Here is a 19,976-nt window from a genome sequence, read left to right as displayed (position 1 = left end):
CAAATCTGAAGGTTCATTATGTAATTTTTTCGCAGAGAGAATCAAGGCAGAGTTCTCGTACACCCGTCTCATCCTTTAGTCCCCGACCCAACCCCACCTCATTTAAATTTGATAATTCTAGGGTTAGGTTTGAGGAAATCTCATGTGTGAGTTGCGAGGACAAAGAAAATTCTATTTCTTCTGTCTTAAGATCTTGACAATTCAAAGAAGTTATAATGAAAAATGAAGATTGGGATAGCAAATAAGAGTACCGGTGTGAAGAAATTAATCACACTCTTGTTATTTTCACAAAGGATCCTCCTCAGGAGCCTTTTCGTGAAATGATTGGTGGATTGATTTTCGATGAGGAAATCGAGAAGGAACCCTCACCTGAATTTGAGGATGTTCTTATGAGTGCATTCATTACTAAACCAGTCTTTGAAAATATGTAAGAAGAAATGCCTCACATCTCATCATTTTAGGAAATAGCACCTCTAGAAGACCCGTCCTATGTCAGTCTTGACGATCCAGTCGTCAAAAAATTTTATGAACCCATGGACGTTATGATTTTATCTCGAGTTGCATCTGACATGACTGTCGACATCAAAATGGTGGATTTTATTAATAAGAATCAACAAGACAGGTGTGTCAATGAACACTTAGATGTTGAAACTCCTTCTGCGGAGTTGAATTTAGAGTCTTATTTTAGTCATGACACAGTAGGTCTAGTTGGCCTTAAAACCCCAAATCTTGTTTATGACCACCAGGGTTTAGTAGATGATGTTGATTTTGTCTCTTTGATAAATCCTGATAGTACATTTGGTATGTTGTTACTTTGTGTTGCTTGTGATTTATCATGTGAATTTCAATCTAATAGCGCAAAATTTTCATTTTTGAATCACATGTTATATAGTCAATCAGTATCTGTTTCTGACCCAAAATTTGGTATTATCTACAGAGCGTTGATGCAAGGTAAGGTCATTAAATATAATGTCTTAGATGCTTTTGAGATTCAATTTCATTGTTCTGCTTTGTATTTGTCTGAATTACATTTTATAGAGCATATTGCATTGCATTACATCAAATATTTTTGTCATTCCAATATTGAATCTCGTGTCCTGTTTACTTCTCTTCTATTTACCTTGAACAATGTCTACGCTGATTATATTTTGAACTTGTGCAAGGATTATGTAGTGACAATTAAGCAGATACAGGCTTCGAGGATGAAGCCTTTCGACCCAGGAGGGAATGATGCAGAGCATCCTGAATATCCGAGATTTGAAGATGAATTGGATCCAAATCCAATTCCAAAGATCCAATCCAGGATGCGATCCAGGGCAGATTCAATCGTGCAAGACTGTTGGGGTCTAATTGGATCTCTGCCAACGCAGACCCATTTTGATTATCATGTTTCAATTTCTGAGATATTTTGCATTTTTCTCAGAGATTGTATTTTTATTTTTTTGATTCCATTTTGGCATGTGAGGAATCGTATTAAACATGTTTTTTATTTTTTTTAGGAGCTGTATTCTACGGATCCGAATAGTTCTGGTACCCTGTAAGATTTTTTTGTAGTACTAGAGGGTGTATGGGGGTCCAAGGGTAGTTTTTTTTTTTTTTTTTTCGCATTTTTGCTTATCTCTTGTGTTGGTGCAGGATCCATTTCGCAACTTATTTGGATCTGGATCGTGATCCATCTTCAAAGGGGGGGTCCTAGGTGGTGCCACCTTAGTGTGGTCCGTTTTGGACCTCATTCAAATTTTGTTGACCAGTCCAAAGTAAAAAATGGACTGTTGGTGAGTTAATAGCTCTTGGAAAGAACGAGGCCTTGCACACTCATTTTTGGTGCAAGGCTTGGGAAGGCCCAAGGTCTTTTTATTGTGGCTCTTCCCAAGCAAAGGAGTCTTTAATTAGGGAGGTCGATCAGGGGGAAAAGGGCTTCTTCTCCATTTTGAAAAATCGTATTTCTTGGTGTGGCTGGTACTTGAGAAAATTGTGGTGAAGATAGTCTCTGTATTTTGACCGTATCTCCCTAGATACTGGTCTAAATTACGTGATCTTTAGTTTGTTGGAAAGCTAAGATTATTCCCTACAAGTTTGATATTTATCATTTTAAGTGAATCATATTGGTTAAGCCTCTAAAATACCTAGTAAGTTTTCTGCTAACGACATCAAGCCCTTTGATTGGTGGAAAAGCTCGAGTTTGTGATCTTTGAGAAGATCGACCTTGACGTGGCTGTGTAAGCATTCTTGTTCATGGTGGCTAAAGATTCATCTCTACTATTTGTGGTTCATCTTGTGGCGTCATTTGCTTCCCAACGATGGCCATTATCAACTTTAATCCAGATATCTCCATCGGTTCTTCGTTCTATTACTTTTGTTACTCTTATTCGCATTTGTGTTGCGATTGTTCTTGATTTACCATTGCTAGACTGTATCAACTCATTTGAGAATTGCGAATACATGCTTAGAAAAGTTTTATGTTGAAGTTGTCTCATTTGATCCTAAGTTATTTCAGATTATTGATGTGTGCGAATGATCTCAGATTCTTTCAAAAAGACCAAATCGTTGTTCCATGATAACAGAGAAGTCTATGCTAAAACATCCATGAAAGACTCATTTCTGAATAGATTTTCATGTTCTTTAGCTTCTTGGAAAGTTGATACGATTGTCTACAACTTTGTAGTTGAGACCTCTTTAGGATTCATCCGTTTGGACCTTTGAATTTGTCTGTCAAGGTGTTGGACTGACAGAAGTCCATTATTTCATTTCTCTTACAGAACGTTTGAAATAGTGTTTGGTATTTTGCCATTATCTGAAGTTTCCCTACTTGAAATTTAGAATTTTTCAATTCTATGAAAAGATAAGATCGAAACCTACAACTTTTATGTTTAAAGATTTTGTTGACTCATTTTCGTTGTGCTCCAAAAATATCAATTTCTGCTGTTATTTAATATTTAAATTTTTATTCTTGCAATAATATTTCTATATCATTCCGGATATTAAAAAATTCATAGAGGATTGTAGAAACATTGAAAAATTACGATATTTAGTGTTATGGAAAGGTATGGATCTGACCTTCATTTTGTCAGTTATGAGTTTTTCCAAACTTCAGCGTTTGAAGGGTCAAAAAATCCCTTCAAACAATCTGCCCCTGAAAGTCGATAATCTGTGTTGGACTCATTTAGCAGTCTCGGTGTCGAGTCCGTGGATCGAACATTCCTGCTTCAAATCTGTTGTTTCTGGATTCATTGAAAAGCTGTGCGAATGACACACAACTTTCATTTGGACCGCCTCTGTCGAAACAGAGCATACAAGTCTCGAAAATCTGTTTTTCAGAGTTCTGTTCGGACTCTGCATCGTATAAGCTTCCGCATGCATTTGGATCCGTTTGGATCCTAGATCGTGGATCGGTGTATACCGAGTCCATCATAACATTGCATCACTTACTCTCCTATAGCCAAACTGACATCTATTCGTATCATTTTGGCATTGATAGCTTATTTTGATCTTGACCTATATCAAATGGATGTAAAAATGACCTTCTTAAATGGTGAATTAAATGAAATAATTTTCATGCAGCAACTAGAAGGTTTTAAAATTGAAGGTTAAGAAGATAAAATATACTTGTTTTATAAATCCTTGTATGAACTTAAGCTATTACCAAGACAGTAATATTTGACTTTTAATAATGATATAATTAAATTGGGTTATGAGGCAAATAGTCTGGATTACTATGTATATGTCAAAGATAGTGAGAGTGAGTTTACTATGTTATCTCTTTATGTTGATGATATATTAATTGCAGAAAATGACATAGACATGATAAATATGACTAAATCATAGTTAAATTATCGATTTGAAATGAAGGATATGAGAGAAACTTCATATATCCTTGAAATTAAAATCCATAGAGATAGAAAATTGAGATTGCTATGTCTAAGTCAAGAAAAGTATTTTGACCACATTCTAAAGAAATTTAGAATAGAAAGTACCAAGGCAAATGATACTTTTATAGTAACAGGCCAAAATCTAAGTAAAAATGACTATCCAAAAGATAGACAAAAAAGGTTGAATGTTTCTTATGCTTAGACAATTAGAAGCCTGATGCATGCAATGCTTTGCAATAGACCTGATTTAAGTTTTGATGTAAGTTAATTAAGTAGATATTAAAGTAATTATGAACTTTCTCACTGAGAAACAGTGAAGAAAATTTTTCGATATCTAAAGAAAACCAAGAAACTTAAGTTATGCTATCAGTCAGATAGTTTAAAGCTTCTAGGCTACTCAGATACTGACTATGTTGGTGATAGAGATGAAACAAAGTTCACCTCTGGTTATATATTTATGTTAGAAGGTGGGGCAATTGCATGGCCATGCAAGAAATAAAGGTGTGTGGCACAACATACCCAAGAAGCTGAGTATATTGCTTGCAACATGGCAGTTACATTTGGTGTGTGGATAAATCGTTTCTTAAATGAGTTGAAACTGGATATTTCAAATGATCAAGTTCAACTATATTATGACAATAAAGTTGCTATAAGACTAATACAAATAAGAGCTGATAACTCTAAAGCTAAGCATAACGAAGTTAAATATCAATATATTCATGATATACTTATGAAAAATGAAATAACAGTGAACTATATTCTTTCAAGTGACATGATAGCAGACCCGCTAACCAAGGCAGACACTGAGGATGTTTTCACTAGACTTGTAAGTCAGATGAGACTTAGATATGTGCAAGTAGTAAATGAAAGTAAAGATTACTCTGAAAGTATGCATGCAAGGTTTCGGTTGAGAACAAACATATAAACACAATGAGAGTAAAGATTACTCGGAAAGTGTGTAGGCAAGGTTTCAGTTGATAACAAACATAAAAACTTAAAAAATCTCTTATTACCAAGTGAGAGATGTAAGGTCATGTGGCCATAAGGTGACTCTGGGGGCTTTTCATATGTCACAATATTCAAATTCAAGAGATGTGTATATTAAGGGATGAAGAGATTTCTCTTAGGGGTTATATCTCAAAACTAAAGTATAAAATGCGGTGAAATGATATGATTAAACAGTAATGAAATTACAACAATCATACAGGCATTCACGGTTATAATAAAAAAACATTTTTTATTTGTGAATTGTCTTCATCACGCTGCAAATCCGGTTTCGTAGAGTGTGCGATTTCTTACAGGGTTGGATGGAAATCCCATTGATTAATCTGTTCCAAATCTATTTACATAACCCAACTAAACGTATTCTGGCCGCTTGCAACTCCAATTTGGGACTTTGTCATTTGCGTCTCTAATACATTAATGTATTAGCATCCTAAACAAACCTTTAATGAGTCCACTTTTGAGCTTGATGAGCTCTGAGCCATGCTTCTCTAGGTTTAGCATGGAGTGATCGAGTTTTGCATCAATTCAAAGTGATTTTACCAGCACCACTAGGGGTTCTGATGCTGCCATGAGCCAGAGGCCTGGTTCGGGCCGAGCCAAGGCCAAATTTTCTGGCCCATGGTGGGCTGGGCCAGGCCGGCCTGCGGGCTGCCCAGCCAAGTGCCCACCTCTATCCGCACACCATAAGTGTGCAATCACATTTCATCTCTGGTATCATGCTTTCTTCTTTCAAATTCTATAAGTAGACTGAAGTCACTAAACCTAGGGCTGTTAATGGATCGGGTTTGTATCGGGTGCCCAACTTGAACCCAAATCCCCCATTATGGGCATGAAAAGCCCGCACCTGAGTAATGTTTAGGTTGACCTGAACCTGACCCGAGTAATATGTGGGCTGGGTTTTTTGCAGAGTACTTGACCTGACCCAACTAGAGTATTTTATATGTATTTTCAATAAAATTAAATTTTTGAAATTAGCCAGGTCTCGGTTTGGAATTCTATTTTTGTGACCCGACAAAACCCGAACCCGGTTATGCGGGTGAGTCCGGGTCAACCATGATCCGACCCGTTGACAGCCCTAACTAAAACCATTCATCCTGGTCGGTTAGCCAAAATCCGATACCGTATCCGACTAAATGGCCACCCCTTAATACTCTCTCCATAAATGTCATATCGGACCGTGTGGCATCTAAGGACTTGATCGTCAATTAACAAACCGCAAAGACCTCATCTTGGAAAATGCCTTATTTAAGTACTTAACGAAATAATTGAAGGTGAGTTGTAATTTTCGCGAGGCGGGAAAAGAGACCCTCGATGTCTCCGTTTACAGAGGGGAAGAATCTTCTGGAAGAAATGCTCGCTTGTCAAGAAAGCCCTTCATCAAAATCAAGAATTCCACCGTTCTTCCTCTTCATCCTCACCATTTCCCTCTTTACCCGATACGTGATCAACCCGGTCGTGAGCGAATCTTCGATCGCCGGAATCTTCATCATCGGAGATTCGTCGGTAAATTGCGGGGACAACGTCTACCTTCTCTCGTTTCTGCAACGCAACGCCACCTCCTCCCTCTGCCGCAATGCCGATCCGCCTCTCGTCCCGGATCTCCTGTGTAAGTCTTCTTCTCCTCCTCCTCCTCCGTACCACAGAGAACCGATTTGTCGCGAGAGTCGACCTGGAGACCAATCGGATAAAGTCGTCTCCCCGTTTAGCAAGTTACCCTACGAAATCCACCGTCCATCCTGGGAAAGAGAACAACTCGGATCGGTCTAGCTAGTTCATTGACCTGAGTCGTAACTATTCGCCTTCCGAGTCACAGAGTCAGTACGATCCTGACTCGGTGACTCGTCCCGCTTGAGAATTTACAAGAAACTCCTTCATGATTTCGTGATTTGATTAATATGACCAAAATAACCCTAGTTTTTGTGTAATTAACGAAAATGTTCCAGACATTGCAAACACCATGGATATTTTTATTTACTACTCTTTTTCTGGTGTTCGTTCTGCTGTGTGCAGCCGAGAAGCTGGGGTTGCCACGTGCACCTCCGTTCTACGGCATGAACGGGACGATCGAGGGTCTGGTCAACGGCCTGAACTTCGGATCGTTGACGGCGGGGCTGCTGTACACAGAGCGGTCGAGCGTGCAGGGGGCGAGCGCGCAGCTGCGCCAGGCGACGGACGCGATGCAGCTGCTGCAGATATCGTACGGCCAGGAGCGGGCCAGGGAGTTGGCGTCGCGGTCGCTGTTCTACGTCTCCGTGGGGGCCAACGACTACCTCCACGTCTTCCTGCCCAACGCTTTCGCCGTGCGGCAGGGGTTCGGCAGCACGGATTTCGCGCGCCTCCTTGTCCGTCAGATGTCCCGCATCATCAAGGTGGATTCATCTCTCTCTCTTGCATGTGGGCCCGGCTGAAAGCATAGGGTCTGGACCATCTCTGGAGCTGTGTGATGTAGACATGTAGGTAGGGATGTCAACGGGTCGGGTTTGGTTCGAACCCAGGTGAGACCAAGCACAGGGTCTGGTCCTAGGTCCAATCGGACCTACCATAAGAGAAACCATACCCGGGTCCTATAAAGATTACATGAACCAGACCCGGGACGATGCCCAGTAAAATAATATTTTATATCTATTTTAAGTTGAAAATTTTTGGATCTTAGTTGGAACTCGGGTCAAGCCCGGTCTGATATGAAAGTTTATAAACCATACCCAGCTGCATATATTAATCAGATCCTTTGAGTCTGACCCGGATTCTAATCAGACCTCCTTGTTTATCACCAAACCCTGACCCTATAAGGTTTGGTACGGGTTGGGTCCAGGTCAAACCCGACCTATTGACACCCCTAGATGGTGTGAAAACGGGTCGGATTCAGGCTGGATCTTTCAGATCCAAATCTGACATGTAAACATTAGATCTGAATAAGATCAGGGGAGCTAAGGTTGAATCCGAATCCGAAATACATGTGATAATACTGGATCCAAGAAAAATAGAAAAAAACTAGCTATTTACACATAAAAAATGCAATGGGTCTTTGATTTGGATCAACTTTAGATCCGAATCCAAAAAATAGTCCGATTGAAGAGTCCGATCTGAAATCACATTCAGATCTTATTTAAAAGATCCATATCCGCAAATAACATGTCAGACTTCGATCAGACATCCTTGGTCTTTTGAAAATAATTGCTATTTCATTGTGATATTTACAAAAGTTGATATAATCATGAAAAGTATGGTATTGATAAAATTATATTTTCTGTTAAAAAATCTCTTGTTTTCAACATGCAATTAATACAGTAAAAGACTTTTCTGCAATATTTTTACATTCTATACCTTATTATATAAAATTTTAAGTACTTTTATTATTTTTAGGATCTTGTATGAGAAATCATTAACTACGGAGTCACAGTCACTGCGGTGCGGCATTCTCTAGCCGAAACTCACAGGTGCAAGTTTCATTTGATTAATCGGGCCCCATAAATATGTTCAGGTAAAAAGCTTATCTGAATTCAATGACAATTCTTAATATCCGACTCCGAATCTGATTAGGTTGGATTGAGTAAAGGCCACATCCGAACCGAATCCGACTATTTTACATCCCTACTTGTGCCTACAATCTTACTGGAACGACTACCCATAGCTACTCTCAATCTAGGGGAAAAAAAATAGCTGGGGCTGAGCTGCACTGCCTACTGAACTTATGCCCAAAACCAGGCAGGCCAAATTGGTCCATTGGGACCATATCGGTCAAGCCACATTCAGGCCCAACGACTTAGATCGTTGGTTGGGTGCAAGGAGAATCCGAAAATGGTCAGAAGAACTAGGCCCGATCCAGCTACTTGCGCCTAAAATTTGCACCCTGTTTTGACCCAGTAAAGGGACTCACTCAAACCTTCTAGGTTCATCGGGCTGGCTCAGACAATTAGCACATGTGACAAGCACAGTAAATGGATGCCTCTGGTGTAGGATCTATATGGTGCAGATGCAAGGAAGATTGTTTGTTCTGGGATAGGACCACTGGGCTGCACCCCACGGATCCTATGGGAGAGATACAATTCTTCAGGTGGTAGCCTCATGAAAGGCTGTGTTGATGACATAAACCAACTGGTGCTCGAGTACAACACGCTGCTTTCCTCAGAGATCCTCAAGCTACAGCTTGAGCTGCCTGGCTCCGAGATCGTCTTCTGCGATGTCTACCAAGGAATCATGAACATCATTCGTGAGCCGCGAAGGTTTGGTAAGTATTTGCACATTCGGTGTCGTGTCAAAACACGTTCAAGTTCATGAACTTCTGTTCTTCCTGTTTATAAAATTCAGTTTATCTAATCATATGAAGCACCAGAATTATGAACTTGGTCACCATTTTTTCTATGGTGGCAAACTTTGAAATTCATGATTCGAGAAACTTTGATTCTCAGAGGGTTGTTTCTGTGAGTAAGCGAGTCTCTTCTGTGTTCTTAAATTTGATTTCAGGATTCTCGAGCGCAAACAACGCGTGCTGTGGGACTGGACGGTATGGAGCCACGGTGGGGTGCACCAGCAGCGGGATGGTGTGCAGACAACGCGAGAGCCACGTTTGGTGGGATTTCTACAACCCCACGGCGGCAACAAATGCTCTCCTTGCTGAGTGGATGTGGTCTGGGGGACCCTCAAGCATCTGTAAGCCATTCAACATCCACCACCTAGCATCCACGTAAGCATCTGTGCCACCTCATACACCATCATGAATGGAAGCCTAAATGACTCTCTCTCTCTCTCTCTCTCTCTCTCTCTCTCTCTGTTTGTATGATTCCATTGGAGCAACTCAAAATTGAAGGCAGAATACAGAAAAGAATGAGTGCTAGACTTAACATGTAAAACGGTCGTTTTTTCCTTGGCATTCTATGTTGGAAACCGCTAAACTTTTGTCATGTTTCATGTCATGCACACTCAGAACAAAAATAGAAATGAATTGCAAATGGAAACCAATCTCTATTCAGAAGCTCCTCTTAAAAAAGCAATCACATTTTCCTTTTTTTTTGTTCAAACGGTATCATGAGTCAACTATTGTTTGTAAGAGTAGATAATGAGGATGGTACTGTATCAGACAGGAAACGTCACTAAAACCAAGCATCATACAGTTCTTATACTCCACGGAAGTCATTCAGGTGATGGGCACCCCCACAGAAACTTGGGAGGTGCAGAAGTTGAAACAAAGGTGACCAATGCGCCTTACAGAGCAACATACAATGTGGAACTCAAATACAGCATGTGAACGGGAGACTAAGCGCTAGTCACTTTGAAAACAACTTGGCTTTGCCAATACTGCAAGAGGTGGGATCATTAATGCAGTTGCACAATCCATCTTCATCAAGAGGAAAAGTTGCTGGGAGGGGATGATCAGGGATCACACCAACCTTGAAGAGCGAAAAACCCATTATATCAGAAAACAGCTCAGAAGAGAGGCATTTTCACAAAGTAGTTAGTGGCAACAAACCTTGTCGATATCAGTATGAGAAGGGGTCTTGTAACGAGCAACAATAATGGCCAAACCAGATCCATCAGATAGTTCAAAGACTGATTGAATTTTACTGTAAAACAAACATATAAGATAAATTAAAATAGCTAGTCCACGGTAGCCATGATCATTTTCAGGCCTGGAACCTTGAACCAGGTTAATGTTTGAGTAAATGCAAGCATGAGAATATGCAAGGATGTCCAGCTGATTGCTACAAGAAGAGGAGGTTGATCATATATGAAGGACATGAAGCATTACCCCTTTCCAAACGTCGGCTCCCCATATAAAACAGCACGGTTGTTATCTTTCAATGCTCCAGCCAGAATCTCACTGGCACTTGCAGTTCCTCTGTTCACCTGAAGAGAATGAAGAGAAAATGCAGGCATCAGGCATGCAACAAGGTGAGCACGCAAACCAAAAGGCATACACATACACACGCGTGCACACACACATGCAAGAAGAGCAAAAGCACATGATGATGGATAAATGATCCATGATTACCACATATTAAATAACCCTTCTGGGACAGTTAAATCACAAGCTGACATGAACTAAGCTCGAGTCATGCTCAAGTGACTCAGTAACTCAGCCAACTCCTAAATCCTAATCCAAGTTTCCAAGGTCTAAGAGTTTGCAAACATATTGATAACTGAATAAGGTAGGATAAATACTTAGAATCCATTAGACACTGCATGAGGCGTAATCCACAACTAGAATAAGTTCATGTTTTTTGGTGGATAGTGACAAATCACATCTTTTGCCCATAGCTTTTTCCTTTGAAAGAAAAGAAAATTTGTTTAGGCAAACAAAGTTGGTGACACACGAAGATCACTACAGCATTAAATTAAAGAAGGAATGAATCCTAATATACTAGGAAGGATCCAAGGTAAATCAGACACTAGCCATTTTATTATTGCACACAGCCACTAATAAAATTCAACCATCATGGTTCCTTAAGAATTGTCAACATCATAGCTAATAAAATAATTCCATAAAATATCAAAGGTCAGATTTACTAGTTGTATTTTGGGAATGTAATGCATCTTTTGCTGTGAATTTTGTCTGAATATACTAAAAAATACTTCAAGTCTTGAAAATAATTGAATAAATGCATATTGATATAACCCCGTTGCATTCATAATTTTTTTAGTGGCAAAAATTTAATTGAACTTCTTATCATCTACTAAATTGTTCTGGATATAGGATGCCAGTATTCTTTCCTAGTCTCCAGCCATGACAAAGCCATAACAGTCACCAGCTATGGTACCTGGACACTCCATTTTTCCCTCCGTACCTGTGTCAACACCAGGACACACCATTTACCCTCTGTACATACAAGTTCGTATTCAATTTATAATTTATAATTATATTTTCAGTATATAATATATATTTTAAATATAAATTATATATTTAGATTATATTCAGTTTATTTTGTATTTATGTGATATTTAATATATATATATGTCCCCGTACCCACTTTTTTTGGAATTGTCGTGTCGTATCCACTGTACCCGTACCCAGGTGACATAGGTCACCAGGTTTGACATTGTTAATTGGACGGGTTTCTAAAAGTAAATAACAATGGCCATATTGCACTATAACATGAAAATGATAAACACACCAACAAGGCCAGATTAAGCAGAAAACATCTGTAACTACGACTTTTTGCTCAATAGGTAATGTTGATAGTACCAAATTTATAGTTGAAGATGTTTTTGACTAGACAGTATGGTACTATCGTTAGTACCAATATGAGCAGGGCTAACATGTAGACCATCGCTAGCACTGTATAATCTAGAAGAAAAATCATACATACGAGCTTTATCTCATCAATCCAGCCTCATAGGTGGTTTTAGATGGTTCTTTTATTGTTTAACACACTTTCAATCAGTCTTTATTTTTAATTTAAAACTGCATTTTCAATTACAAAATTTTGATGCATCTGGGATATTGATTTTTGAAGCTCTTGAAAAACCTGTTTACACATGTAGGCCATATCTTAAGTGAGACCTTGCTAGCAATAATGGCTGATGGCCAATATATTTAAACCCCACGCTCCCCTCCACCACCAACCAAATAACAACCACACACACACACATTATATATATGATAAAGTTTTATCAGTCATTTGTACATGCAAACTAGTAGAAAATGTAGGGTTCTATATTTGTGGAAGCACGGAATCGGTGGAATTAAGCATGTGCAGTAACGCTCGGAATCGCCAGGGATGGACAGAACTTCTTAACCCTCTTTCACAGCACAACAATTCTTTGTAAACCTAGAAAATCCAATTTCTTGCTATTTGTTTGTATGTTATTTTACACATACTTTATATGTTTCCTGGCTTTACTTAACCATATTTATAATCCATTAAGGGGTTTGAAATTTGGGACACATCCCTGAAAAAAATTCCTTCAGTCCCAAGAGACACATCTCTTAGTATTCATACATGTAACTATATTTTTTAGCATAGATTAATTAGGTTTAATTTGTTTATAATTAACTGTTACATAAATGAACAATTATATCCTTTGAGAGAGAGTGACTGTTGGAATGGCCTCCCATCAGTCCTCTTATGGACACATGACCTTACATCTGATTAATTAGGTCATGTCGCTCCTGAGTCAATCCACCATCCTGAGATATCATCATCTGTGATCAATGACTCAAATACAATGCAAACAGTTTCACGTTGCTCAGTTTCTTGTTTTCCTGGATTCTCTTTCTTAGATCTATTTGGGCAATCCTTGAAATGCCCAACATTTCCACAAGAGAAGCATGCACCCTTAATTGCAGTCTTAGGGTTCTTAGATTGCATTGGATGCCCCTTGTTGAACTTATTCTTCTTAAATTTCTAGAAGAATTGGCCCTTAAGCTTGAACTTTCGAGAGGTTGTCAAGAAGAACTCTTGGGTGTTCATGATTTCTCTTTTCTTGTCTTTAGTCACGTGCTCTTGCTCAAGCACTAGTTGTAGAGGGAGCTCAGTTAGAGAAAAACTTTTCTGGTTTAGTCTCATGGTAATTGGCACAATTTTTGATGATGAAAGAAAGTTGTTCAATATGGTGAAAATTTGTATTCTCTCATGAATATTCTAGTTATGGCTAAGTACTTAGCCATTACCAACATATGATTCACACGATCCACTATGTTATCTGACTCCTTCTTTCTGCATGAGTTGTATTGTTCTAGAATGAGTTAGAAATGAGTTTTTGAAGTCATATCATACTTTTTTTTAACTGCCTCCATCATGTTCTTTGCGATGTCATAATCTTCAAATACATGTATAAGGTCATCTTGCATAAATGTGAGGAGAGTTGCTTAAGCAATTTGATCATCCTCGATAAACTTATAAGTTTTCTTCTCTTTTTTACTAGATTTATCAGTTAGTAAGGGTTTTACTTTTGTTAACATATGCAGTCTTGTCATGTGTCAACAAGTATTCTATTTTTATCCTCTACATTCCAAAGTTCCTTCTTTTAAGTTTTTCAATTTTGAAAAGTTCAGACATGATGATACGATTTTCCATATGCCTAAACAATTTAGAGATGCTAGGATTAATATTAAACTAATTTTTAACTAGCAATACATAGATTATTCTAGGTTACTTATGCAAGTTTAGGCATGCAATAAAATTTGCAATATAATCCAGCAAATAATAATCAAACTGCAATTAATAAGAACTTTAAGGGGTATTCTGCAGGCAAGAGACCCCTTTCTGCAATTTCTAGAAAGCAGAAAAATGGTTGTGTAATAAAAATAAAATAGAAACAGAGAACCCTGTTTTGTAATTTTCTGAGTTAAACAAAAAGAATAAACTGCCTTTTTGTAATTTTATAAAAGTACAAAACCTGTTTTTTAAAAACGACTAGCAGAATCCTTATTTCAAAAAAATCAGTAAATAAGCCTCTTTCTGGAATTTTCAAAAAACAATCCCTTTGTGCAGATTTTTCATGAGGTCCTTAAATGGAATATATAAAATAAATTGGATTTAAATGAAAAAGTAACAAATTATAATATTAAAAAATAAAGAATCGTGTTTAAAGAATCGAAGGGTCTCGACCCTTCTTCCTTTTACTGTTTTCTTTTTTTAGGTTCTCTTTTTCTCTCTCTCTCTCCAAGCGACTTTTTCCGGCGATGGAACCCAGCCGATAGAGGGTGGTCCTGTGGCGGTGCGCTTTCGAGGAAATGGTGTCCTCACACTTTCACTTTCTGTGGTTTTTGGCAACAATCCGTCGGAGAGAACGAGCTCTCTTGTTCGGTGATGAATCGTCCACCAAAGTGTTGGTCAACACTTTGCATGTCAGAGATTCAAGCTGATCTCGGCCTTGGGTGCTTGGATTTGGGGATTACCCGACCGATTTAGCAAGATTTCGTCGATTTGTGGCCAAGGGATTTTCTTCTTCTTGGGATGAGTCAAAACCCTCAAAATAAGAAAGGGTTTTATTTCCCTTTCTCTTGTTTCCCCTTCTCAAACAGAGTTTGTGGTTTTTGGGTTTCTCTGGAGGATTTTCCGGTGATTCACACCATTCAAGGATCAAGAGGAAGACCACTTGCTCGCCGGCGTAGGCTCAGCAATTTCTGGCACCACTATTTTTTTTATGTGCAGGGAAAAAAACTGGTGGGGACAGTGCGGTAGATCTTCCTCTTTCTAATTCTAGTGATAGTTACCGCAGGGTGCCGTCTACCGAATTTGAGAAATCTGAGAAACCGGGTATTCTCGACTCTTAATCCTCATTTTTTTTAATTACAGGAAAAAATCCCTTGTTCGGTTTTACAAACAGTGATTTTGATCACTATTTGTTTCCTAGAATAATAAATGTATATAAGTAACATTTTTTTCGCTAAATTTCCCTTTTTGATTTGTTTTTCCTGGTGATGCACGAGATTTTGTGGCACACTTGACCATCAAGAGTCGCACATGATCATTGACAAATGCACACGATCACTAATAGGGATGGACCTATTGTGCTCTGATACCAATGTAGGATTCTATATTTACGGAAGCACGAAATCGGTGGGCTGAAGCGTGTGCTGTAATGCTCAGAATCACCAGGGATGGTGAGAACCTTCTTAACCCTCCTTCACGTAAACCCAGAAAATCCAATTTCTTGGTATTTGTTTGTATGTTATTTCACACACATACTCTATATGTTTCCTGGCTTCACTTAACTATATTTATAATCCTGTAAGGGGTTTGAACGTTGGGACATATTCTTGGGAGAAATCCCTTCAGCGCCACGAGACACATCTCTTGGTATTCATACATGTAACTGTGTTTTTAAGCATAGATTAATTATTTGAAAGTTACATCCTTTAGGAGAGAGTGACTATTGGAATGGCCTCCCAAGAGTCTCCTATGGCCACATGACCTTAAAGAAAACACCATTTTTTTTTACATTGTCATATTTTTTTGTAGACTTAGGCTTATAAACGTGACCTATATCGTTTATTTAATAGAAAATAGGTTTTGGATCATGCCTTTGCAACATTTATGTTGGTTTTCCAAGGGCCTCAAAAATCAATGGCCCACAATGTGCCAAAATTTCATGACAAAAAAAATCAAATTTTTACATAAGAAAAGATGAGCCAAAGTCTAGCAAACAAACATTGCTGAACACAACTATGAGGTCAGATTGAGTGGATACAACTTGCACCTATGATTTTTCAACTAGATTGTACAAACAATATATACAGATGGAGAGAGAGAGAGAGACAGGTGTATCGTCAAACAGATAAAGCATTTTTTTTTTGCATTTTTTCACCTTTTAGCTGTGGTCAGGAACCCCAGTTAAAGAGTTTTTTTTTTTGAAAAAAATTGACGCCCTAGCTTCTGATGATACGCTGTTTTCTATATATATATATGTGTGTATATATATATATATGTATATATGTATATATATATGTATATATATATTCATTTTTCAATTCTTCAAGGGCTATAACTTCCTTTGTAGCTCAACACATGTAACTCTTTACCTATTATACATTATCCAGATACATAAATAAATATTAACACAAACACATAAATTTATTATGGAGTTTTTCATGCATTCAAAGAGATTTTACCAGCACCACTAGGGGTTCTGATGATGCTATTGCATTGTTTCCATCAGCTTCATATATGTCCCTCACACCTCGACTATCACAAATGTAGACAATGACACCTTTCTGGTTTCTGCAGCCTTAAAAAACATTGCTGTCAAGCTCAACAAACTTTTAGAAGCAAAACACATGGACAGAAGTTGAGTGTATTATGATAACAAACAGCCAAGAGTCAAAAGTGTGAGAAAAGGTTGGCATGGGAGTGTGTTTGTAAGTGGCATACCAAATTTTTGCAATCTCAATTCCCTCAGGGAATAGACCACCACTGCATGACATAAGAATCTCACTGTAAGGACAGTTGCAAAAAGACAAAAACTGCCACTACTAAGATACACACCTATTATTTCGGAGGTCCAGGACAAAAGCATCTACATTATTTTTTCTCAAACTCTCAATAGCATCCTTCACAGCTCCTGCAAGCAAAGCCGCTTTAAAATACTACACAAGTGAAAAAAAAATATTAATTTCAAACATCCCACACCAGACATAAAACCCTTGAACAAGTTACTACAAGGGCAAAACTTCATTCAGTATCCATTCTATAAAATATGAGAAATTCACAGCTACTGCAAGTGGCATAGGTATGTAAGAAGCTTGACTACAAATTTGACTGAAAATGGAAAGATCAGAAAACCTTTATGAAAGAACACTGCTCAATTTTGTGGGATATCCGAGTCTCACCAGAATTGATGACTACGAAGATATTACAATGCTTACCAGAGGCATTTTGGTTAAATGAAGTAAGCTTGATATATCCAATTCTCATGTGGTCCTTGCCCAAACTTGAAACTTCACACATCCTTACCTTTACTGGGTTTAGTGCAGAGTTACCAGTCGAGGAAGCGGGAGCGGGAAGCGATACGGGAAGCGGGAGCGGGAAGCGAGGCACTTTCAAAAATTTAGGAAGCGGGGAAGCGTGGGGCCACTTAGAAGAAAATTCCGAACCGTCTCGGAAACGACCTAGGAAGCGAACCAGAAGCGACCTAGGAAGTGAACCGGAAGCGAGGGGAAGCGAAAAAAATGAAAAAAATGGGGGAAGCGAGGGGGAAGCGCGCTTCCCCTTTTGCCTAGGCGCTTCCGGTAACTCTGGTTTAGTGTAACTTTCTCTCGCCTTCAGAACAGAAAATTAGATGATTGTTATTGAGAACAAACATAAATATAGAGAACATTTGCATGAATCCCTGATTGATAGAGCAGTGGGGCTTACTTCAATGACATGTTTTTTTATTTCAGATGAACCACTGCAAATCACTAATTCGACTAAGCTCCTCTCAGGCCCTCTGCAATACCAAGTATATCAGGTAAGGAAAGGAAATGGCAAGGAAAAGGAGAAAAACATGTGTAATATAACGACCAAGACCAAATAAAAGAATGTATATGAAGAAAATCAGAAAACAGAACAAGGATCATCCCTTCAATTCTAAAATGGGTGTCAATAGTTAAAAGAAATTCAAGCAGTTAAATGATGAATGCCTGGTGTAACTACAGTTTTGCAGTTTGAAAGTGCCTCTGAAACTCAAAAGTATAAAAGTTAAGTCAATTAAATTCTTACTGCAGGCGTTCAGCAGCATCGTATATTCCCATATTATCTGTGCTTTTATTGTCAATTGCTAAAATGACATTTCCGGGCATAATACCAGCTCTATTTGCGGGGCCACCAGGTGTAGATGATATAACCACAAGACCAGTAGAAGATCCATTTGTTCCTTTGGGATAGCCAATTGACAACCCTACACTTGTAAGAGCTCCTTGAGTGCCAGACTGCCTTCAAGGTAGACAAGACAGTCAGTCTTGTAAAGAAGCTGTCACTTATGGTTGCATAACAAAATATACAACAAAAAACCCATTGCTTTTGAAAATATTCTTGCTAAATTTATCCAAGTTATTGCACACAAACTGCCATAAGAATTAGGATTATACCCGCAAGCTCTTAAACTTTTCATGTTCTAGAAATCGAGTAAAGGGATCGTCGAGTTCTTTAATCATTTTCCTTATTGCAATATCTGCATGCAAATTATGGTAGAGGTTAGAAATTCATTCTCCACTCAGGAAATCCTTAATTAATGACTTTGGAATGGATGGACAGAAACTAATAGAGGAAATCTACACACACATGCATAATTATTTGTTTCAAAATAGCAAATCAGATCAGCAGTGAACGGTCAGAGAAATGATATTGCTCTCAAATTTCCACATAGCATTGCAGATTGTGAAAGCTAACCACTTGATGGACTGTAGCAAGCTACATTAATACTAGCCTGACTATTAAATCTTCTGCATAAGGAATTTGATCCTTTATTCCCAATAATTCTTATTGCCCAACTATGATTAGAAAAAGAGAGAAAGAAAGAAAAAAGAGAATAAAAGAAACAAAAAACTGTATTTCAGGCATTTCGAAACAAAATCCAACTTAGGCATATCTTCATGTAGAGTACCGAATGTTCATCCTTTACTAGGTCATGGAGACCCTTATTACCCCCGTATATCCATAGATCAGCATAAGATCCAGTAAATGCAAAAGAGCATAAGCATATGGACATGAAATTTTGCATACATGTCTCTTCTCGTGTATTCATTGGCTCCTCTCGAAGTGTTTTTTCACGGTACCGAAACCATCCAATCCCATTAAAAGTTGTCATAATAGGCACGATCGATAGTCCTCCATGCCTCCAAGAACAGGAGATTCTCCTCAGTCAATGCAACTGTATTTAAATTATAAAACTGTGTGACAGATCAATTCAACATAAAGCACATAAGTACTGGCTTAGCATGTGACATTCTGATAATGGTTTTACTTATCGGCTTCAACATGAATTAACTCGAAAAATGAAAAGAACAACAGAATATGATCAACAGTTCCCTTAGTCCATGTGATAAAATTACTGAACGAAATTCTGCAGACAATATAAAAAAAGAAGCAAATTCTGCAAACAAAACATTATCCAGATGAAAAAGATTAGTTCTTATGGCTGTATAAGAACCTGAGCATGGTGAAGTTCATTAAGACAACAAAGTGGTGATTCAATCATTTCAAGCCAACCAGCATCCAGAACCAAATTTGAAGAAGATAAGGGTCCTTACATGTTGGATTGTTACTGACAGCGACAGAAACAGACAAAATGATCAGCATGCCTATAACTGTCTGAACAAAAGGGTAGTAGATATTGTATGGGAAATTCTTCCATCTCTTTGCTTCTGGGAAACCAATCACAAATTCTTTTAACTTCAAATTGTGAAGGTTAACTAGCGATTTGCAATACAAGAGTGAAATCCTTTGCATCTTCTTCAAATGTTGAAAAAAGAAACTATGAATCAAAGAACCCTTAGTAAACTCAACCAGCTTAGTAATTTCTAGTCTAGTACTTCGCTCACTATTTAAATACTGTACAGCACTCCACTTTTTACAGCCTTTTCTGTTCCTCATCAACCCAAATGCCTGCATTAGGATGAAAAAATTAAGATCAGTGGAGAAATTAAATGCTTTAACAAAAAACAGAAGCATTGCATGAATT

At 38.2% G+C, this 19,976-nt stretch overlaps 2 protein-coding genes across 2 annotated transcripts; one reads left to right on the top strand and one right to left on the bottom strand.

Annotated features, from left to right (window-relative positions):
- Positions 1 to 6,185: 6,185 nt before the first annotated feature.
- On the top strand, positions 6,186 to 9,612 carry LOC149819602 (GDSL esterase/lipase 7-like). Its single transcript, XM_089983437.1, has 4 exons — positions 6,186 to 6,480; positions 6,885 to 7,243; positions 8,832 to 9,102; positions 9,339 to 9,612. The coding sequence occupies exons 1-4, from the start codon at positions 6,186 to 6,188 to the stop codon at positions 9,560 to 9,562; spliced, it is 1,149 nt and encodes a 382-aa protein (XP_089839563.1). The 3' UTR covers positions 9,563 to 9,612.
- A 417-nt stretch (positions 9,613 to 10,029) lies between these two features.
- Positions 10,030 to 19,594, bottom strand: LOC149819601 (carboxyl-terminal-processing peptidase 2, chloroplastic-like). Its single transcript, XM_089983342.1, is given in 13 exon segments — positions 10,030 to 10,261; positions 10,342 to 10,435; positions 10,621 to 10,718; positions 16,429 to 16,530; positions 16,684 to 16,729; positions 16,802 to 16,877; positions 17,182 to 17,309; positions 17,679 to 17,744; positions 18,017 to 18,225; positions 18,385 to 18,467; positions 19,019 to 19,098; positions 19,100 to 19,166; positions 19,546 to 19,594. Coding segments are annotated over 13 exon segments (1,221 nt in total). The 3' UTR covers positions 10,030 to 10,138.
- Positions 19,595 to 19,976: the final 382 nt, after the last annotated feature.

Source organism: Nuphar pumila, chromosome 12 (assembly GCF_984573655.1).
Source record: "Nuphar pumila chromosome 12, dmNupPumi1.hap1.1, whole genome shotgun sequence".
In the NCBI taxonomy this organism is placed as follows: Eukaryota; Viridiplantae; Streptophyta; class Magnoliopsida; order Nymphaeales; family Nymphaeaceae; genus Nuphar; species Nuphar pumila.
The sequence above is the reverse complement of the archived record's forward strand: the minus strand, read 5'-3'. Positions and strand labels throughout refer to the sequence as shown.

Bases quoted from the DNA above. Each gene is read 5' to 3' on its own strand.
- LOC149819602 (XM_089983437.1), top strand. From the start codon at position 6,186: ATGTCTCCGTTTACAGAGGGGAAGAATCTTCTGGAAGAAATGCTCGCT. The intron at 6,481-6,884 runs GTAAGTCTTCTT...TGCTGTGTGCAG, and splicing joins TCTCGTCCCGGATCTCCTGT to CCGAGAAGCTGGGGTTGCCA. The intron at 7,244-8,831 runs GTGGATTCATCT...CCTCTGGTGTAG, and splicing joins AGATGTCCCGCATCATCAAG to GATCTATATGGTGCAGATGC.